The 22,121-nt window shown below is 47.6% G+C and overlaps 1 protein-coding gene and 1 long non-coding RNA gene across 8 annotated transcripts in view; one reads left to right on the forward strand and one right to left on the reverse strand.

The window, feature by feature from the left end:
- Positions 1 to 22,121, forward strand: part of LOC105739367 — a 60,406-nt gene that overhangs the window by 26,607 nt on the left and 11,678 nt on the right. The gene's annotated exons all lie outside the window — the stretch shown is intronic.
- ABLIM3 (actin binding LIM protein family member 3) overlaps positions 1 to 22,121 on the reverse strand; it is a 119,180-nt gene that overhangs the window by 10,471 nt on the left and 86,588 nt on the right. The window contains exons 9-19 of one of the 7 annotated variants that reach the window (XM_030826779.1): positions 19,666 to 19,724; positions 17,065 to 17,136; positions 12,438 to 12,593; positions 10,769 to 10,798; positions 10,158 to 10,287; positions 9,271 to 9,369; positions 7,520 to 7,567; positions 5,051 to 5,185; positions 3,522 to 3,586; positions 2,140 to 2,287; positions 168 to 197 (exon numbers count right to left, since the gene is read on the reverse strand). In XM_030826779.1, coding sequence (XP_030682639.1) covers positions 168 to 197; positions 2,140 to 2,287; positions 3,522 to 3,586; positions 5,051 to 5,185; positions 7,520 to 7,567; positions 9,271 to 9,369; positions 10,158 to 10,287; positions 10,769 to 10,798; positions 12,438 to 12,593; positions 17,065 to 17,136; positions 19,666 to 19,724 — 972 coding nt within the window. The remainder of the gene's footprint in view (positions 1 to 167; positions 198 to 2,139; positions 2,288 to 3,521; positions 3,587 to 5,050; positions 5,186 to 7,519; positions 7,568 to 9,270; positions 9,370 to 10,157; positions 10,288 to 10,768; positions 10,799 to 12,437; positions 12,594 to 17,064; positions 17,137 to 19,665; positions 19,725 to 22,121) is intronic. The other 6 variants (XM_030826792.1, XM_030826784.1, XM_030826799.1 and 3 more) reach the window with 6 other exon arrangements.

The raw sequence follows: 22,121 nt of genomic DNA on the forward strand, positions 1-22,121 counted from the left end.
AAATGCAGACCCACATCTGACAAATACAATGGAGCAGACTATTTGAAGTCAGGAGTGGGCTGGGACATCCACATTGTATGGTCATTAGAGCTATGGAGAACTGCAGCTGACAAAGCTCTGTCCCTCATGGGACATGATGGGCTGAAGGTAGGGCAGGCAGAACTTACCACTGTCAGCCAGGTAGTGCGACCGAGGGGCTGCAGGAGAGAAAAGCTGAAGGTCATTGCTCATGAGGACAGACAAACATGGTGAAGACAATTCATGGGGACAAAGAGATGTGGCTTCCATACCCAGTCCCCCTGGCTGGCTGGGAAAAGGGGCCTCCTTCAGCCCCTCCTTCCCTACTGGTCAGTTTTTAATTGTTGCACTTGAATCCCATCTCCCTTCCCTGTCCAGCTCCTAGCCTGGCACCTGGCACAGGGCAGGTGCTCTGTGATATTTGTTGCACAGATGTGGTTGAACAAGGTTGCACTGCAAACAGCACTGGTGCACTGCACAGACCCCAGAGCCAGGGGTTGAAAACAGTGACCCTCAGTGGTCAGGCAGGAAAACAGGCTCAGCAGTTCATCCTGGCTCTGCCCTTAGTAGATTTCCAACTTCAGACAATCTAATTAATCATGCTTTGGTTTTCTCATCTGCAAAATGGGGAGTGATAGTGTCTCCTTTGTAGGATTATTGTGAAGAATATGCGACACAATACAGTAAGATACTTAGTATAGTGCCTGACGCATCTATAACACTCCATAAAACTGGCTTTATCATTATTGCCACCAATGCCAACATCTTCAATCTCACTGAGAGTCAAGGTGTAGTATGCGGAAGAGGGAAGAGCTCATGGCCTTGGGGCCACTCCAACTTGGGTCTGATCCTGGCTCAGTCACTTACTGGCTATCTGATTTGGAGCAAGTGGCTTAACCTCAGTTCTCTCATCTATAAAGTGGGTGATAATAATCCCTCTACATTGCAGCTCTACCAGGAGTGTAACATACCTACAAATGTATGGCACATAGAAGTATAATAAATGATGCATTTTATTATCCATAAAGTATCGATCTGAGATGAGATTTCCTGGCAGGACTGCATCTCACAGGAGTAAGAAAAGGAGGAGGCAGACAGAGAGTGTGTGTGTGGTGTGTGTGTGTGTGTGTGTGTGTGTCCAGGAATAGGAGGAGCTTGCAATGAGATTTTCAAGAAGTGTTTGAATAAAGCCCCTGCTTGTATAAGTTCAAGTCATGGTAGACTCACTACCTCAGGAGGCCATCCCTTACATCTTTGAGCCATTCTGATGATTATAAGACATTGTTCTTTTTTTTTTTTTTGAGACAGTCTCACTCTGTCGCCAAGGCTGGAGTGCAGTGGCGCGATCTTGGCTCACTGCAAGCTCCGCCCCCCGGGTTCATGCCATTCTCCTGCCTCAGCCTCCCGAGTAGCTGGGACTACAGGCGCCCACCACCACGCCCGGCTAATTTTTTGTATTTTTAGTAAAGATGGGGTTTCACTGCATTAGCCAGAATGGTCTTGATCGCCTGACCTCGTGATCTGCCCACCTTGGCCTCCTAAAGTGCTGGGATTACAGTTGTGAGCCACTGCGCCCAGCCAAGCCATTTTTCTTTACACTGAATCTGACTGAAAGTCAGAGCTTCAGATGCCCCAAAGCAATGGGAGTGACTGCTTAGGGCAGAGCATGGTCTTATACAGTGCCGCATACAGCGCCTTTCCAAATCTGTATTCTAGACCTCGATGAAGCTCCCAGAAGGGACATTGCAGGGTTTGGGGCTAACCTTTGTGGCCAACCTCTTCTGATTCTTTTGTTAGCCCAGGGGATTGAGACTGGGCTGGCTACATTCCAATAGAACCTAATTTATAAAAACAGGCAAGGAAGCTGATTAAGTAAGCTCCATTACTGATAAATTGAGTGATCTTGGGCAAGTCACCAAAGGCTTCTGTGCCTTCACTCCCCATCTGTATATGTAGGGTGATAAGGGCACCCCACCCACCACAGGGCTGCTGTGAGGAAGAAGAGAGAGGATGCATGGGCTGTGCCTCAAGGGAGCCTGGCTCAGAGTGCACAGCTGACACTGCCAGCTAGTCACAGAGAGAGGTGTCCCTGCCCCATTGGGCTTCCGGAGCAGTGCTTACAGCCATTGAGGGACAGCTCATAGCCAGCTGTGTGCAGGGCCTCCCGGCTGCTGGTGGAGCTCCGGGGAGGGGTCCAGGGGTCTGCATAGGAGCTCGACCGGGCCTTCATTTCTTCCTTCAGAATCAGCCGGCCAATTCCGCTTTGGAGCTGAGGGTGGGGGAAGAGCAAGATTAAGTTAGAAGGAAAACAAAGGACACTGAGATGGAACGGGCTTGGGCAAGGCTGAGGATCACATCCTCTATAGCAGCCTGCTCTCATATTTGCCTTCCCAGCGTCCCTCCCACCTTGTGGCACCCATATTTCCTGTTGCAATCTCATCTTGTCTTCCACAAGTTGTCCTGTGGTCTGGGTGGAGGTCTGGTGGTGGGCACAAAAAAGCAAGCCTGGCCAGTGACAGGATCCCATTGTCCTGGCACAGTGATTGATTCATCAATGGGCAGATAGCCACCTTTTTCTTTTTAACTGAGGCGAAAATTACATAACTTCAAATTAACCATTTTAAAGGAAATGATTCAGTGGCATTTAGTGCATTCACAATGTTATGCAACTACCACCTCTATCTCGTTTCAAAATACCATTATTTCCCCCAAAGGAGATCTCATACCTATGAAGCACTCACTCCCCATTCCCCTCTCCCCCAGCCCCTGGGAACCACCAATCTATGTTCTGTCTCTATGGATTTGCCTATTCTGCATATTTCATGGAAATGGAATCACACAATATGTGACCTTGTGTTTGGCTTCTTTTCTTAAGCATAATGTTTTCAAGGTTCATCCGCATTGTGGCATGTATCATTGCTTCATTTCTTTTCATGGCTGAATAATATTCCACTGTATGGACATACCACATTTTGTCTATTCATAAGCTGATGGACATTCAGATTATTTCCATATTTTAGCTTTTGTGAATAGTGCTGCCACGGATATGAGTATATATGTATTTGTTTAAGTCCTGTTTTTAATTCTTCTGGGTATATATCTAGGAGTGGAATTTCTGGATCATATGGTAATTTTACGTTCAATTTTTGAGGAACCACCAAATTGTTTTCCACAGGGGCTGGAACAAGGGTTTCACCAGCAATGAACAAGGGTTGCAAGCACCTGCTTACCATTATGTGAAAATAGCTTGCCTGAGCATGAAGCCAATGCAGAGGCAAGCCCCAGAAGTAAAGAGACAAATTTCCTATGGCATTTTTTTGAGCAGTTGGATCTAGTCACACTTTAAGCTAATTCTACCATTTGATTTTTCAGTTATGCAAAGCTATGCTTTTCTTTTTTCTATCATAACTGGGCTTGAATCTGTTTTTTGTTGCTTGCAAATGAAAAGACCCTCAGTGATATACGCTCTAAGCATTGTATTCAGTGCTGTGGCCTCTGCCCACCTTGTGCATGCTGCGGTCAAAATCATCCTCCTCTCCTCCAGACGAGAACCTTCTGGCTCGGGGCACTGTCAAAAGACAGATAAGATCAACTCCAGCATGTGCACCCCACTCAGCCTGGCTTAAGGCATTTTTTTTTTAAAACAAGAAAAGCCACTTTTCTTTCTTTTTAATCTTATTTTTCAATGGAAACAGTCTCATTTAAGCTAAGCCCCACATCAGCTGAAAGTGGTCTCTGCTGCCTTTGTGGTCTCTGAACACTCCTCTCCCGTGGGGACGGATCACTGCCCACTTGGTTATAGTTGTATTTGTGTCTTACCTTCTTTTCTAAATGAAGACTTCTTTGAGAGTAGCGAACGAGTCATCCTTTTATTAAATTTTTAAATTTTTGAGACGGGGGCTCACTCTGTCACCCAGGCTAGAGTGCAGTGGTGTGATCATGGCTTGTTGCAGCCTCAAGCCCCTGGGCTCGAGGGATCCTCCTGCCTCAGCCTCGCATGTAGCTAGGACTACAGGCATACACCATCATGCCCAGAGAATTTTAAAAAATTTTTTGTAGAGAAGAAGTGCTATGTTGTCCAGGCTGGTCTCAATTTCCTGGGCTCAAGTCATCTTCCCACCTTGGCCTCCCAAAGTGCTGGGATTATGGGCATGAGCCACTGTGCCCAGCCCCAAAGAGTCATCTCTGAGCTTCTATGAAGCTTTGCTTGGAATGGACATTCAGTTAGTAAAGACATTGAATCAGAGTGGATCTTGATGAAAAATTTCCCCCCATACTTGAGAGGAACAGCTTGGGTTGTATGATTGGGTGAGGTGGTATCTGAGGACCACAGAGACCCCTTACCAGGAGCCTTCCACCTCCCCACATCCTGTCTTTCTCCATCCTCCAAACCATTTTTTACCCTACAGCCAAAGTAGTCTCTCAAAAGCACAAATGTGATCATGCCCCTACTTTCAATGTGATCATGCCACTCACTGTTTAGGAAAACAACCAAAATCCTTACCTCAACCCTCAAAACCCCGGGGGACCTCCTCCCTCACCTCTACTGCTTCTCTTCCTCTCTGAGTTCAAGGTTAAGTGGACAGCCTTTTCTTTCCTCCAATGGAATCCTCTCTCACATCCTGGGTCTTTGCAGAGGTATTTCTACACTCTCTGCTGTGTTACATCCTTGCCACCCTCTTGATGGCAGCTGAGTGGCTGCATCCGAGAAGCTTTTGTCGTCTTCAGGCTGGACAGCAGGCCCCTGCCATCAGCTCTCCTACCTTCCGCGCATCACCTCCCTCTCATGCCTGGGGCCTATGTCTTCTCCACAAGGGCAGGGACCTGGTCTGTTTTGCTCCCCATTGTATTGCTAGGGTCCATGGCCAGCGTTTAGTACATATTTGTTGAATGAATAAACACCCTCAGTTATAAACCCTCTAAGCACTCTTATTCAGAATGATTGTATAAAGGAGTGGGCAACTGTTCTGAACACCCGTGTCCTTGGCAAAGGTGATGGGGCCCTGGCCCCAGGCTCCTATGGGGGTACTACCTTTGGGGGACCCATGGTAGGTCCAGTACTCAGACTCCGAAGCATAGTAGGGGTCTGGCGAGTAGACGGGACTGTACTTGGAGGTCTGGCTGATGTCTTCACTTGTTTTGCTCTTGGTTGCTGTAGACAAATCACCTGCAAAGGACCCAAGGAGAGCACTTCAGGAAGGCAGAGTGACTGGGATGGGACTGTGTACCCTTTTCCTATCTCTACCAGGCTCCAGCCCAGGGGAGTGAGGCCACTTCAAGGTCAGGGCTCTCTGTTAGAACTGGGCCATGGAGCATCGGAGCTGGAAAAGCACTGGGGCCAAACCCTCATTTTGCATTTAGTAATTGGAGCACCAGAGAGGGGAAGGGGCTTGCTTAAGACCACATAGCATGTGAACACCAGAACTGGACCAGACCCCAGTCCAGGGCTCTTTCCAGCACATTCCATGGATTCCCAGGTCTGTTCCAGAATGACCTCTAAGGATGTGGCTCCTCAAATAAGACTGGACAGGTCCCAGGTGAGCCCCAGCCCTTACCTTCCTAGCCCTTTAGAAGCCTTCCTTGTTATAAATTTGAACTCCATCATTCCTCACAACCTGAGATGCCACATTCTGCTCAGGGACTACATAGCCTGAAGGAAGGAGTGCTAGACAGGGAGTCAGCAAAGCTGGGTTCTGGTCCCAGCTCTGCCACTTTACTCAGCTGTAACACTGGGCAGGTCCTACCATCTCTGCCTTGGTTTCCTCATCTGTAAGTGTCAGAATTGGTCTGCTGGCTCAGGTGCCATCCAGCTTCAAGCTTCCACCTGAAGTAAGCCCAGGACAGGGGTGACAAAAAAGACCCACTGCAGTCACAACTACTTACAGAGCAGTGACTTCTCGTGGCCCAAACGTGGGTGACAGGCTGGTAAAGCAGAGAGAGGGGCTGGGGAAGTGTGTGTGGCTGCATGACCATTTCTCATGGTCAGCTACAGGAAGCTTTAGGGACAAGCTCTATGCTCTGTGGAGCCAGAGTGGCAGAGGGTGGTGGATCAGCTTCAGCCAGTCCCAGGCTATGCAGCCCCCACAACAGCACTTGCTTCCAAAGCTTTCAAATTCTTCTCTTTGGCTTGAGTCCTGGGCAGCCCCTCCTGGCTGATTCATTTAGCTTTTTCCTCTGTCCTCTTTTCCAAGCAACCCATCTCCACCCCAGACTCCTCTTGAGTCTGCTTTAGTGCCACCCCTCAGAGCCCACCTGGAAAATCCCACGAAGTCCTGAGAAGCTTGCGACCTGGGGGCCTTTTCTGGGTAAAAAGCCAAACTAACTTTGTCAGGTTAGTGTCTTTCTATGAGTACTCAGGGGACGTGGCATGTCCTTCACAGGCTGGTATAGATGTGCACATGCTCACAGACCCACCTTGGACCCCCTGCTCAGCTCCCTCTGGAACCAAGGATGTCTGTCTAAACTGTAGAATCTTAGGCACCCAGAGCCACTGTTTAAACTCGTACTGTCCCCTCCACCAGCCAATTAGTTCAGAACCTGGTGCAGGGCTGCTTCACTCATCTCCAAGCTCCACTGATTCTGGGCCTCCTTTTGTTATCCGGCTAGACCCTTAAGCAAGTATGGGTGCACAGGGTGGCAGCTGCTCCTCCGCAGCTTCAATGGAAGGGATGTGCTCATTCAGTCGAAGCTTAGTAAGTACTTTTTGCAAAAATGAACAGGTGGTGTCAGTGATGAATGACTTGGTGGTTCTCATACTAAGTGCAGGTAGGAATCACGGACAAAGCCAGTTACCGTGCAGATTCTTAGTTCACACTCTCAATATTTATAATTAAGGGAGTCTAGGGCAAGTAAGGGGCCAGGGAATCTGCCTTTTAAATGTCTCTCAGGTGCAGATGGCCCATAGATCATTCTTTAAGAAACACTAAATCAATGAATGAATGAAAGAAGGAAGTGACCCTCTGCTCCTTACTCATCTACATCTCCTCTGCAAGTCTCCATCCACTCTCAGGAGACTGTGACAGAGAACAACTTAGAGCAGGTGTTCCCAAGTTGGGCTGAGCATCAGAATCACTTGGAGAAACTGTGACACATACAAAATTCGAATTCAGTAAGCCTGGGGTGGGGCCCAGGAATCTGTATGCATCCCATGTTATTCTAATGAACATTTTGAGTATTAACGTCTTAGAGTGTGACTCTCCCAGGGGTATGTGCATTTTGCAAAGGTTTTACCAATTATGGAACTTAGGATGCCAGAGAGCAGGTAAGGGGGAGATTGCAAAGGTGGTGGGAAAGAACTGAGGGGACATGAGGACTTTGTTCTTTTGAAATGACACCAAACTCCACCCTAATGTCATCCTGGGTGATGGGGCAGTCAACAAGAAGGACCAAGATGCAGCCTTGCGTTTTGTGGCTCCTGGTGGCCTGTGCAGGGCCATCTGCATAGATGGTTAACCTCCCCCCTCTCCTTGTGTGGCCAAGCCCTATCTGCCTCTGACCATACCATGCCGTTTGTAGATCGGGGGTTTCCGGTAGATGTTACTGTCTCCAGCTGCCAGACAGACCAGGAAGGAACAGTGGGGAGGGGAGAGAGAGAGACAGGAGAAAAGGAGACAGTACTTGGTCAGTTGATCTCAGAAGAGAGAGATGGGCAACAACTTTTTCCAAGGGGCCACCATCTTTTTCCCCTGGTGACTTCCTCTTCCAAAGTTGAACTTCCAACCTCGTCCCAACAGGTTCCAAGTAAGGTGTGGGAAGAGGAATGGATGGATCCAAGTGGTGCTGAGGAAGGGACCCGGGGCTTGAAGGGTGAGCATGCAGGCATAGGGGTGTGTGTGCTCAGCAGAGCCCCATGCAGGAAGGTGTCCACTGCCTCCACCAGTGGCCACACCTCATTCCATGTGAAAATTCCCAGGACGCTGCAGCCGAATTTCAGCTTACCTCCCTCCCCCTCCCTCAAAGACAGACAGGATGGGACCCCTCTAGGGCAGCTGAGGAAGGTGTAGATGAAACAGCAGCATGAGCTCTTGAGGGGAACGTGAGTGGGGAGTGAAAAACTGAGCTTGCTGTCAGGATACTGAGGTCCAGGCCTTGCTCTGCTGTGACTCAGAGGGAGACCTTGTCCAAACCACACCCACTCGGTCATCTAGCCCCTGTCTTCAATTCCTGTCATGACCTGTGGTCACATGACATGATAGTGCTGTTCCCTCTGCCTGGGATGTCTTTCCTTGGCTTCTTCATAGGCTGGCTTCTCATTTTTTTTTTTTTTTGGAGACAGAGTCTCGCTTTGTCACCCAGGCTGGAGTGCAGTGGCACGATCTTGGCTCACTGTAACCTCTGCCTCCCAGGTTCAAGTGATTCTCCTGCTTCAGCCTCCTGAGTAGCTGGGATTACAGGTACGTGCTACCACGCCCAGCTAATTTTTGTATTTTTAGTAGAGACGGCGTTTCACCATGTTGGACAGGTTGGTCTTGAACTCCTGACATCATGACCCACACGTCTCGGCCTCCCAAAGTGCTGCGATTACAGGCGTGAGCCACCGCGCCGGGCCCCTTCTCATCTTTCAGCTTTAATGTTACCTCCTCCAAGAAGCTCTTCCTGACTGCCCCATCTAGCCTGGCCTCTCTCAGCCCCATCATCTCTCAGGATGGCCTGCTTTATTTATGTTTACGGCATCTATCACTACCTGAAATTATCCTCTACGTATTTGTTTACTCATTTTTTATCTCTCTTCCTAATTAGTACATAAATACCAAATACTATGAAGGCAGGATCTGGGCTGGGTTGAGCACAGTTGCAACCTCTGGGCCCAGAACAGTGCTTGGCTGTATAGAAGGAGTAACAGTGGCTTGGGAAGCCAAGTAACTGGCCCACAGTCATGAGCTTATAAGCAGCTGCGTCGGATTCCATCCCAAGAGCTTTGAAGCCAAAGTGTGTGGCCTTCACCACTGTGTGCTCCTGCTGCGCCCCTCACAGCCCTCGGGCACTCACGGTATCTTACTCGAGCTCCCTGCCTCTTTTCTCCCCTGGACTGCTTCTTTGAGGTCTTAATGGAGGTTGGTTCTGTCAAGTGGATAATCTGAAGCCCGTGGGTGTGCTGGGGTTGGAGGACAGGGTTGGTGCAGGTGCTTGTTTAGGGAGGTCCCTCAGGAACCAGCTTCTTGGTGCCTGTGTGGCATCGAGGGGGTGACTCAGGCACCTGTGACCCCATGGAGCATGCATCCATCCCAGGAATTCCGGGCTGGCAGTGCCTACCTGGGATGTGAAAGTGCTTGGGAGCCTGGTAAGAGGTTGGAGTGGAGGACCTCACATCTAACTGGCTATGGTATGGAGAGCTCCGGCCACTCTCGGGCCCTGGAGCACGCAGGCAGTGGTCGCCAAAGAAAACAGAGGCACAGAGAAAACAGGCATTAACGCGGTGGCAGTTAAGGAAGCGGTGAGGTGATGACAGCAGAGATGGGGGATGGGCTGGGGCGTCCCAGCGTGCTCAGGCTCCGGGGCAGAAGCAGCATGTGCTCTCATGCACCACATTGGCAGAAACAAGCTTGACCTTGCTTCCTGGCTTGATCCCAAAGTCAAATTTTGTGAGATGTAAAGATCAACTCTACCGAGCTCCAGGAAGGCATCTTAGTTTGTCCCTCTTATCTCCCCAACCGTCCCCGAACCTCCCCCTTTTGGACGCTCCTTTAATTGCTCCTTTCCTCCATCCAAGTGCCGGCTTCACCCCCAACCTGAGGGTGACTGTGGATGGCCTGACTGGATTGGCTGGGGTGGCCCTCGGGTGAAGGCCAGTTCATAGCCATATTTCTGGTCTCTTGGTTCTGCCCTCTGGATGGGGCAGGCCATGAGGATGGTGGAGTCTTCTTCCAGCCAGGGCCACAGGGCCACCTGCCAGCCCCCTCTCCTGGAAGCACACCACCCACCTTCCTGCTGCTTCTCAGTGCCACATACTCCTCCATCCCCCCTGCCATCTCAGGGACTGAGAGAGGCCCAGCTGGTCACCTGGGTGGCCATAGGCCTCCAGAGGGCCACACTGTGATGGAGATTGTAGGGGAGCCTTGTGCCCTCTGCAGCAGGGACCCCAAGTGACTGCATTGTCTCCCTGGCTCTTCCTCTCCCTTCAGGGCCTCCCCCTTCCTTACCAGAGCGGTAGTAGTGGTGAGGTGAGCGGGAGAAGGTGGGGGACATGCCCTGCCGGCTGTAGGTGGGGGAGTCTATGTACCCCGGGCTGGAGGCCCGTCTCTGCCGGAGGTCCAGGTTCTCGTAGATGTCCTGGGAGAGGAAATGGGGCTGTGAGCACGGCTGGCCATTAAGTGGGCCTGTGGCCCGAGGGTCTAGCAGGCAGGTGGGCATGACATGGAATCTGGGATTCTAGGGGTTGAGGTGTGAATACAGAGGCCCCCCTCCTCCCTGAGTTACACACACAGCCCGAGGAACATGGCAGAGAATTTTCAGGGCTTTCCCCCATCACTTGCAGACCCTTGAATGGAATCCATGGGGTCAATCCCTGGAATCCTGACCAGGGATCCCAGAAGCCTGAGGGAGGCCATCTCCAGGCAGGAAGGGCAGATTTCCATCCTGTATGCCACAGCCACTTCCTCCAGGACATGCACCTGAGTCTCTCCAGCGCTTCCCTGCTTGCAGGGAGCACCTTGGGCAAGGGCTCAAACATCTTCGGGGGGCTGGGGATGGGTGAAGTCTGCATAAAGGGGCACAATTATATATCAACTTAATTCTCTATCAGCTGAATTACCTGGGAGTAGGGAGATAACGTTCCCAGCGACTTAGAAGTGAAGAGTTTGAAGGCAGTGTGGAACAAGCAGAAGGAATGAGAGGAAGATGAGAGGAAGGACAGAGCATGGTTAGACGGCTCAGCAGAGAGGGCCTGCAGCAGTTCCTTTGTACCCTTCTCCAGATAACAGCCTCGCTGGGAATTCCAGAGGGTCAGACTACTAATAGAGGCAGGAAACCTCGAGATTATGCCTGCCTTTTAGGAAGGGAAAAACCAAGGCCCAGAGAGAGAATATGAAGGCTAAGGGCCGCTCAGGGCAGAAGTGGCAGGGACTTGACTTGGACCCAGGCTTCCGTGCTGCATGCTCAGGGCTATTGTCACCACCCTTCCCTGTCTCTCTACTGGTTCATGACCCCTCTACAGTTCAAGAGGACAATGCCCAGGGCAGGGCACCCAGCAGCCAGCATCCTGGCTAAGCAGGGGCCAGGCTGGGGCCACCAACAAGGGAGTTGAGCTGGTAGCTGGTGCAGCAGCTGGAGATGGGATGTCTCAACTGAAGAGGGCCACAGTTCCTCAGCTCCAGCAGCTGGAATGCCTACCCAGCATTTACACAGCATCTTAATTTTCCAAGAAAGTCAGAAATGCAGATTCTTACGTGAAATCTCCCAGTGTTTACATGTTGACAACTAGTTTGCATTTTCAAAAGACACTTTGTGAGTGAAACAAAACAAATCTGAGGGCTGGCTGCAACCTGTGGGCCCTGGTTTGCCATCTCTAACTGAAGGACAAGCGGCTTCTACTAAACACTTGATCCTCCTCTCCTGGTCCATTTCAGGGGCCGGAAACCAGAGAATCTCAGCATTGGACTCTTCAACCAAATGGAACCCAAATCCCTTAGAGAGGAAGGGGACTTGCCTGAGGTTACAAGGCTAGTTATGGTGGAGCTTGGAAGAACCTGGGTCCCTGCCCACCAGGACAGGCTTCTGCTGCCTCAAATTAATTCAAGGGGTCTGGGATAAGGTTAGAAATCTTCTAGAATATAGACTGCCAGGACCTCCAGGGTAATTCTGCCCCCCACCCCGCTGCCATCTCCAGAGAACACTTTCTCTTGTTTAGCAACCATTTAATGATTTCAAAAGCCATCTGTTACTGAGTCTTTATAAAAGTGTCTCTTCCTTTGAAGAGACACTGGGGCTAAAGGCCAGGTGCGAAAACCATTATAACATGTCTGATTAGACATGTTATAATCAGGGATTATAAATCTAAATGGCCATTGAGCCTGGCAGGAGATGAGCGCCTTGGGCTGAGTACATGAAAAATTCCTGCAGTATAAGAAATACAACAGCTTGAGTAATAAGTGGTCACAGGCTCTCAGCTTCAACGCTGGGATTAACAGGGAGTGGGGGACTGGGGACAATGGAAAGCTCATGTCCTGTCTATAGGGGGTGCTGCTTCCCATCTCCAGACGGTGGAAATGTAGGTTTAATGTTGTCAGCTCTGAGTTTTCAAGAAAAGCCAGAAAGCCAAATGAAATCTCTTCGTTTGAAAAATGTTGGCCATAAATCCCAGTGTAGAAGAGTCTGGGAGCCAGCATTGTGGAGGCCAAACTGTCTGTGATGGAGAGGGCTGGGGACCCCGGCGGAACCTCCTTTCCTACAATAGCCCCAGAGAGAAGGGCAAGACGCGATACCTCTCCATAGCCACATCTCTCCAGCATCTCGTCGGACGTGTATCTGGAATGAGGCTCATAGGAAATGAGGTCGGGGCGTTGTACCTCGTAGATAGACTTAACCTTGGGGAGAGCCGCCAGGTCTTTGTAATTAAGGATTTCATTATCCACTTTAGCCTAGGGAAGAGGGAAATGGACAGGAAAGGAATAGAAAGATAAGAAGGAAAAGGGAATGGAGAGAGGAAACAAAAACAAGATACAGAAGGAACGAACTTCTCCAGTTTCCACCATAAACAGAAGATTAGGATCAAATTGAAGAACAGTAGAATGTTAGAATAAAAGTGGTCTTAGAGGCCATCAATTCCAACAGGGCTAACATTTATTGAGCACATATTGTTTGTAAGGCCCTGTGCTTTACAAGAATTACAACCTCTAGATGTTGTAATGCCTCTGTGAAGTAAATGTCAATATCATTTCTATTTTCTAGCTGAGGAAATGGAGGCTCAAAATGTTATACAATTTGAACCACTAAGCTAATAGATTTGAATTCAGCCTGAATGACACAGCCTGGGTGCTGACTGCCTTCCGATCCCACAGAGTGAGGACATCCCAATTCACAGCATCCTTGAAGAAGAAGATGAAGATGGTAAAGACAAAAATAATCATCATAGTAAAACACTAGCTAACATTTGGTGAGTACTTATTATAAGCCAGGCTCTGTACCAAGTCCCTTATATAGATTAACTCAGTTCATCCATGCAACTCACAACTCTAGTAGTAGGCACTAACATTATCCTCCTTTTGAATAAGGAACCAGAGGCACAGAAAAATCAATTAACTTGTCCAAGGCTACATAGCTAATAAGTTGCAAGAGCCCAAATTTCAACACAGAGAGCTTGCCCTCTTCAGCGGCCTCTCCTGTCTTCTTGGGATGGGGAGTTCACTGTCTTACACCGTCAGAAGGCTGCATTCAGAAAGCTGCTCCTTCCATTGAACTGAAATGAGCCTCTACCTTCTGCTTGACTTTGGGAGAGTTCAGCCCTCTAGAGCTGCATGGATTGAAAGAAAGCTTCCCCTTGCATGTGACAGCCCACATCTCATGGCTCCTGAAGCCATGTCTTTTCCATGGCCATGTCCTCCAGCTGTTCCCTCTGTGACCTGGTGTTTGCTATGATCAACCAGGATCTGTCTTGCAAGGTCCTGAGGTGCTGCAAATTACAATAGAGGCTGCTAGATAGAGAATCCAGAGACCGTATTAGTCTGATAACATTCTCCCAATGCCATAGGAGCCAGGTACAGTCTCAGGGCCAAGACTACTTTACAGGGAGCAGCATTCATAAATACCTATAAGCTGTGCTATTTTGAAAACCTACCAAAGCCCTTCCACTGTTCTATCCCTGCCACATCAGCACTGCAATTAGGGCAGTGTTGCTTATTCTCTGTTGCCCCTAGACCCAGTGTGCACCCTTCTTTGCCTGGATCTATGTCCTGAACACTGCCTGGGCTGTATCACAGGCTCTTTTGCTCTCTGACTTTCAGTTGGGTTTAGCCAATGGGATGCACCAGCAGAGACTAGAGGGTGAATGGAGAGAGAGGTTGGCACACTTATTCCCCTGGCAACCTTCCTGGCTGGCTGTGGGCTGGGCCTGACTCTCTCTGGAGGCTGGGCTTCCCCAGCTCTTGCCAGCTTTGGTAATGCTGTTCCCTTCCCTCGTTTCTTTAGGTCCAGTGTGGTAACAACATCATGTTGCTGTAGTCCCTGGATACCTCACTATCTCCTGTGGGTCCACTTAACCCTGCCCACACCTCCGTCATGAAACCTTCCTCAGTTGAACTCTTTGAGGGAGGCCACCTGATTTCTGCCAGAGCCTGCCTGGTACAGACACCCACATCTGCACCAGTTCTGGGGGTGTGTGGGTAAAAAAAGCCTTTATTAGATGAGAGTCCACTTGCTGAAGTAATTGCTGCCTTTTGTCCTGGCTGTTAGATCTTGACTTTGAGAGCTCTTGGCATCTTCCAAACTCATCTCGACCCGTAACTATTCATTTTGGCACTTTACCCCAAACCTCAAAAATACTAAATTTATATTTCTTCCTATAGCCACTTTGTTTACAGGGCTATAAATGAGCCTCAGGTCTGGAGACACACCAATTGATCAGAGGCATCCTAACATAAATAGCCAGGAAGGAAGGAAGGAAGAGAACACATGGGTCAAAGCCAAACCACCTGAAGATGATTCTAGAAGTCAGTGGAGATGGAGTAAAGTCTGAAAGTTTGAAAGAACCTGCTCGTTTCAGGTTCACTGATAATTCTATTTGAATATAAAATCTCAAATGTCTATTAAAACTAAATTAAAATCCATCTTTATGCTTGTTATTGCATCTATCCAAAGCAGATGGATGAATTTTTTTCCAAATTTGGAAGCCATGCTTGGGATGGGCTCACTGAAAACAGGGCTTCTATGACATGTTCAGTCATTCCCAGGAGCAGCTGAGCATGAGGCACCATAAACGGTGAGAGCAGGAGAGGCTGGAAGGGGAGACATATGCCTCTGCTAGGTTGTGAGGGACAACTGATCTCAATGTGTAAGCCCCTAGTTGGAAGGCACAAGCGCAGATGTTCCTAGCTGCCATCATAAGTTCCATTCTGTAATGGAGGTGCTTATCACAGGGGCAATTCTGGGAAACCTTCTCCAGGACTCCAAGGTGAACATCATCAGGGCTTAACTTATTTCACAAAGGTTTACAAGGCCCCTCAGCAGCACCGGGAGACAAGCTTGTGATGAATGGTATTACAGTGGAGCAGCTTCTTGAGTGCTCCTGTTCTAGTAACTCTCTTTTGGAAACATACTCATATTTGTCAATAACATTCTCACTGTGCATGCCTGGAAACTAAGCCCATTAATCCTGCTGTGGTCTGGCCCCATTCACAGTGCCAGGGAGACTATCACCTTTCTTGCTTTAGATAGGAATATTCAATGAGTACAGCCTGTGATCAAAGCAGCTTGTCTTTTTTCACAGCCACACGGTAGTATTGATCCATATTGAAATTTCAGTCAGTGACAACTCTTAAGTGTTTTTCTTTTTTTCCATTTGACCAGAGAAGAAAGGAAAGGTGCCCATAGTCCCGTCAATGGGCATTATCCAGGGATCAAAGAGGAGACTGGATGTGGATTTGAAGTAATGATCTAGCAGTAGTGGACAGGGCCGGGGCTGGCTGGTTGGCTGACTGTATCTAGAGCTTCTTGTCAGGACTGGGTTTCTTGTTACAAACCATTTTCCCCACATTTCTGGTCTTCTTGGCTCCTTTGGCTTGTGGAAGGCTGGAACAGTCCAGAGTCAATCAGATTGAGGTTTTCTGCTTGTTTCAGTTTTCCCCGGCTCTGCGTTTCCCACCTCCTTTAGCTTATTTCTGTTTATCCCTCTGCTTTGCATTTAATGTTTCTTCCTTGGGATGCCTTCTCCCAACTAGTCCTAGATTGTCAGGTCCCTCTGTTTATCTGTAGTATCATCAGAGGACCCTGTGCTTTTCCTTCCTGGAATTTATAACTGCAACTGATGATTCATGGCGCTATGTGTTCAATGTCATGAGGACAGGCATCAAGTCTGTGTAGTTCATCACCATTTCCCCAGAGCAGAGCACTGCGCTTAGCAGAGTAAATGCTTGGCATATGTTTGTTGAATGAATGAATGACATATACAAGGGGCCTCTGAGGTCATTGAACTCAACTTCTGTCTCTTCTTCTACATCCTGGGCAAATGATGAGTCTTTCTGTGTTTGAATGCCTGTGGAGATGGGAGCTCAGACACATGGAGGTGGGTCTGCTCCATCCCTGGACTTCCCACATGATTAGAAACCTCTTCCTTGGCCGGGCGCGGTGGCTCACACTTGTAATCCCAGCACTTTGGGAGGCCGAGGCGGGCGGATCACGAGGTCAGGAGATCGAGACCATGGTGAAACCCCATCTCTACTAAAAATACAAAAAATTAGCCAGGCGTGGTGGCGGGCGCCTGTAGTCCCAGCTACTCGGAGAGGCTGAGGCAGGAGAATGGCGTGAACCCGGGAGGCAGAGCTTGCAGTGAAACGAGATTGCGCCACTGCACTCCAGCCTGGGCGACAGAGCGAGACTCCGTCTCAAAAAAAAAAAAAAAAGAAACCTCTTCCTTATGTTTGCAAATTCTTTACAGCCATATTTCCACATGTGTATGTGGCTTCCTTCTCCTTTCTGCCTCTTTATCACCCACCACTATCTCCACATCAATATTCCACCTAATACCTATTCAGAATACCACTTTGATCCTCAGTTCTTTCTTGCTCTCAGTTAAGTAGTGGGAAACCAGGCACCTTGCATTGGTTTTAGAACTCAGCAAGGGCTCTTGCTGTCATTGTACTTTCTTTCTCTTGCTCCGTGGAACTCTGCATTATCCCTGAAACTCTGGGTTTACTAGACTGTTTGCTTCATGAGGGCAGGATCTATGTCCTCCCTGTACCCCATTGGATCCTCAAGACCTGGTACAGAGCCTAGCACATGAAGAGCATGCATCACATGTCGACTGGATGAAAACCTGAGAGCTCATCCTTAGTGACTCTTTAGATTCCAGGTTCAGGAATAAGGAAGGCCCTTTGGTGGTAGAAAAGTGATACATACGCAGATGACTCGGTTGGGTGACCCAATGCTGGATCCAGGGGGTGAGATGGAGGTTTCAGATGTCCGTCTATGCTGTGGGAGAGATGAAGACAGAAAAGGTGAGAAGCTGCAACCTGAGCTTGGTGGGGAGGGTGAGACAGGGGGTTAAGAATGCAACATTAGCAATACCATTAAAGTACTCTCTGGCTACTTCTGTACTTCCTTTTTATTCTCTGCCTTTTAAGTCAAGGTCTGAGTGTGAATGAGACCTAAAATGCAAGGACTTCAGGCTGTTGGGGGCAGAATATGGATTTATTTTCTACGTATTTGCTGCTAGCAGTCTAAATAGGAAATTACTCATAAAGCTTTTCATTTTGAGTTATCCCAGTCAATAGTGTATTTCTTTAAAAAAATAAAATTGGTTAGTATTCATTCCTTGGGAGTTTGTTTATTCAAAATGTAAAAGTGGGTTAAACTTCATGTAATTGCACAATATGCTGATTCTTTACAGTGTATTAATTGCAAATTGACATCAACTTAAGTGATAAACTTAAAAAAAAACTGTCTCTGAACAATGGCAATGATGGGTTAATAGCTTCCTTAGCAGAGCAGCATGGTGCCAGTCTTAATGCATAAGAGGGTGCCTGCAGGATGTAAAGGGATTAGGAATCAAGGATCCACGGGTGAAGTATGTGGTCTTAGGCATCTTGGATTCTTCATCTGTAAAATCAAGAGGCTGAGCTTCAGGATCACTTGATTCTCTCCCAGTTTTCTCATCCTACAATTTAAAGCATTCTAAGTGGGGCTATAAAGTTTCCTAAACTGTGGACTGTGAACTAGTGGTGGTTCTGGGAAGATGAAGGTGGAACATTTGATAATACTAAATCATAGAGTTAGAGAGTAAAGTCTAACATTTCAATCCCCTTGATTAGATCAAGGAGGCGGTCTCAGTTTGGTGCTAATACATTTCAGCAACTCTCTCAACAATTGCCAATTTCCTATTTTATTTTTGAGACAGAGTCTCACTCTGTCATCCAGGCTGGAGTACAGTGACACAATTTTGACTCACTGCAACCTCTGCCTCTCAGCTTCAAGTGATTCCCCTGCTTCAGCCTCCCGAGTAGCTGGGATTACAGGCACGTGCCACCACACCCAGCTAATTTTTGTATTTTTAGTAGAATTGGGGTTTCGCCATGTTGGCCAGGCTGGTCTCGAACTACTGACCTCAAGTGATTCACCCGCCTTGGCCTCCCAAAGTGTTGGGATTAGAGACATGAGCCACCACTCCCAGCCCAATTTCCCTTTTTAAACAAAGAGAGTGCAGGCAACATTGTCTAGCTAGAATTTTAAACATTTATTCTTAAGAATTATTTCATTATCATTGAATTTATTTTATGATTACCTTCTATTTATAGCAAGTATTACTGGTTTCCACGTGGCAATATAAAGTTTTATTTTAAAATAAGTTTAGTTAATAAAAAGTAGTGACTTGATGTAAAGAAAAAGATTAAGTATATAATGAAACAGGTGGTGCATAGATACGGCAACAGGCAGCAGGGTTGTAGAGGATGACTGAAGTTTGGGAAATGCCACCAAAGGGGAGGAAAATGAAGAAAGGGACAAGTAGTTCTTATACCTTAAAGGGGAGAGGGTCTTGGAAGAAACAGGGAAAGAAATTCAGGGCTTAAAAAATAATTATGCGTCAATAAACTGGCTCTTTCAGAAAACTTTCATTAAGTGGATGAGATAGTAAGGAAGACATGTTTCACTAGCTGGTCAGAAATTGTGCACTTGCTTTTCTAGTTGGATAGACTCTAGCAGGTAACACAATAGAGTCCCACGGGGTCAACTTGATATCCGGGGGCCAGGATGTAAAGGCCCCATTCCCCATCCCCCAACACACACCCCAGGTGTCTCCTCCACATCATCAAAGACCCAGAAGCTGGATCCTTCCTGCAGCCTGGGAGGCTCAATCCCTCTCTGCAGTATCAGGAACCCAGATTCACAAGCCTTCCTGACATTTCTCAGAACACAGTAATTCAGAGGGACACAGGACCCCAGCTGGCCCAGCGCGTACCTGGGGATGTCGGCTGTGCTTTGTTACAGTAGGCACATCATCACCTCTTTAGAACTGGTTTTCTCACAGGCAAGGCAAAGATAGAATTTCTTGCCCATCTGCCTCACAGGGTTAAAGGAGTAAAATCAGACAGTGGCTATGAAGATGCTTTGTAAATGGTCAATTACTGTGACATTATTAACTGTTATTATGTTATGTTATAACAGCCTAGTGACCTTAGGCTGGGAAAAACCATGGCGAGAGCTTCTCAGCGAGGCCGCCATCTTGGTCAGCAATGGTAGAGTTACAGCCTCGCCCCAGAAACACAAAACTCACATGAATACAGTGCTTTACAGTTTTCAGAGTGATTTCATATCCGATGTCTTAACCCCCTCAAAAACCCCATGGGGCAGGTGTTACCATTAGGAAAATCCAAGGACATAGGCACACATTTGGGAGTGTGCACACTAAGGAATGCTGACCCTGTCCCAAAGCACAGCTCCCTTAACCTGTGGCAGAAAGTAGCAAAGCAGGAGTGCTGGTCTGGAATCTACTAGCTTGCTTACCTTTAACTTCTTCTCTGCCCGGGCTGCCTGTTTGCAGATGGGGTGCCAAACCTCAGAACCTAAGGGGTCATGAAAATAATGAAACTCAGACCTTTCAAACCCTCCAGCACTCTCCCCCTGCCCCACTTTGATTTACTCCGTGGTCAGCGTATGTCCCTTACACATCTGCCAGAACGGCCCCCTTGGCTTTCCCAGCTCCCTCCTGGCACCTCTCAGACCTATGCGACCACTCACATCCTTTTTTTGTGTGTCCAAATCCTACCCGTTCCTCAAGGTTTAGGGTTCACATGACATCCTCTTGCAAACTTTCTTACCTGCCAGTTGGGAGTGGCTTCTCTCTCCTCTGTGATCCATAGTTCTTTGTGTCTCTTCCCACACATACAGCCTTAAGGCATAGTAGCTTATGGATTTTTCATTCCCCACTAAATCAAGAGCTTCTTCTGGGCAGGAACTGAGCTTTATTCATTGCTACATCTCCCACAGTCCCCAGCACGGACTTTGCTCTTAGAAGAGATCGTACATGTTTGTGGGGTGAAGAGATGAGTGCATGATTGGCAGTGAGTGACACATAGCAGGTGGTCAATAAATATTTGTTGAATGAATAAATGACAGTGTGGATAAAAAAGAGTGACAGAGTATGGTGAACTCCAGCTTTGTTTTCTCTTAAAGACTTATGACAGTCTACCAGAGCTATCGCATTTAAGGAGGAGGAGGTGTCATGGTGTATATTCCGCTTGAGAGCATTGCCTTGACCTGCTAATTCCTCAGAGACTCCAGACTCTTCAAATTTAGTATACTGCTAACGCCCACATTTTATTGTGGGTGGGGGTCCAGTTGGCCAGCCCCAAACCCGAAAGGCCAATTTGGAAAGGCACGAGCAACAGGTGGCTGCTCACATGTTGAGAAGCAGCCCCAAATATGACACATTCCCCAAAGAAGGGACAGGTGTCCTGGATTAGAAGGAAAAATGGGAACATATTATCCCTCTGGAGCCATTCCCCTTGTCACCAGCCCTAAAAGGAAAGGAGCCAGCAATGGCTGGATTCCTGAGCATCCAGATGGCATTTGTTTGTCTGACTTTGTTTCTAGGATATACTTTATATTATGCTTTGTTGCCTGGAACCCCCAGGACCGGAATACTAGCGAAGGGATTGGATGGTGGTGAAAGGTCAATAATTCGGAGTGAAAAAGAGAAGAGAGGCCTGAAGTGAGGAGGCCTGTGTTTTTTGTCTCTGCTCAGCCCCTAACATATCCTCTCTCTGGGTCCCAGTTTCCTCATCTGAAGAACAATAAGGTGGGATTTGGATGGACTTGAAGATTATTTTCATCTCCCAGGTTCTAATTTTACGGGCAGTTTTGTCTTTTGTGGAACAAGAATCTTTGATTTTTGTCTGCTGACATACTTGGGTATTCCTAATTATTCAACTGGGTTTAATTCTTTCTAAACTAAAATGCAATGGTTCTCAGAGCCCAGTAGAGGGACTCTGAGTCTGTGGCTTGATCCAGCAATCACAGGGTGTGTCCACTACCAAGCTGTGTGTTGGGATTCTTACTTTAGGGAGTTATTAGAGAGAGCATTTCCGGTTCCTCTCTGAGGTGCTTCCGAATCTATCAGGAATTGTTTATGACTGTGGCTGTGGCAGGAAACACATGTTACAGGTCACTGTAGGAAGTGGATGAGATGGACACAGAGGTCTGAGGAGGTCATGAACTTAAGTTAAAGAAGCATAGGAAAGATCAAGAGGGCAGAAGTCCTCATGTGGGGAAATAATGTGTCAAGCGAGGGGGTCAGACTAGGGGGTCTCTTTTGCTTTCTAACCCCATGACATTGGCATTTCATTCTGAAATAAAACTGAGCCAAAAATGGCCATTAGCTTTAGCACTTTGCATACCGGAAAGCATATTTACATAAGAAACAAGGAGAGGAGGATCAAACAAGAAAAAAATATAATTAGGAATGAAAAAAACCAAAATTTGGGAGTTGGTAGTATATCTGTAAATAAAAGAGGCTAAAAAAAGTTAGTTGGTAGCTAGCAATAAACTTAGATAAAGAATGTAAGAAAAGATGATTTGTTCATGAAGACCCCTGTGAAATAACGGTCTTCTGAGCTTATTCCCTTGGCCAGTAGTTCAACAATGTGACATTAACAGAAGGATAACATCATGGTGAAGAAGATGGTTATTCTCTTCCGTGGACTTTATCCCCAGAGCCAAAAACAGTGCCTGGCCCATATGTGTTTAATAAATAAATGCATGTGAATGACTCTTTGGACCCTACCTTTGTATTTTTTTTTCAAAAAGATACTAGGTAAAATGCACCCATGGGAGGATGGTGACCATCCTAGGAAGGGTACTCAAATGCAATTCTAAGACTGGGTCTTTACCCTGAAGAAGAGACTTAACAGAATGGTGAAAGCTGGTTTTAAAGATTTTAATGACTCTCTGTAGGAAGAGGC

The sequence above is a fragment of the Nomascus leucogenys genome, chromosome 2, assembly GCF_006542625.1.
Source record: "Nomascus leucogenys isolate Asia chromosome 2, Asia_NLE_v1, whole genome shotgun sequence".
NCBI lineage: Eukaryota > Metazoa > Chordata > Mammalia > Primates > Hylobatidae > Nomascus > Nomascus leucogenys.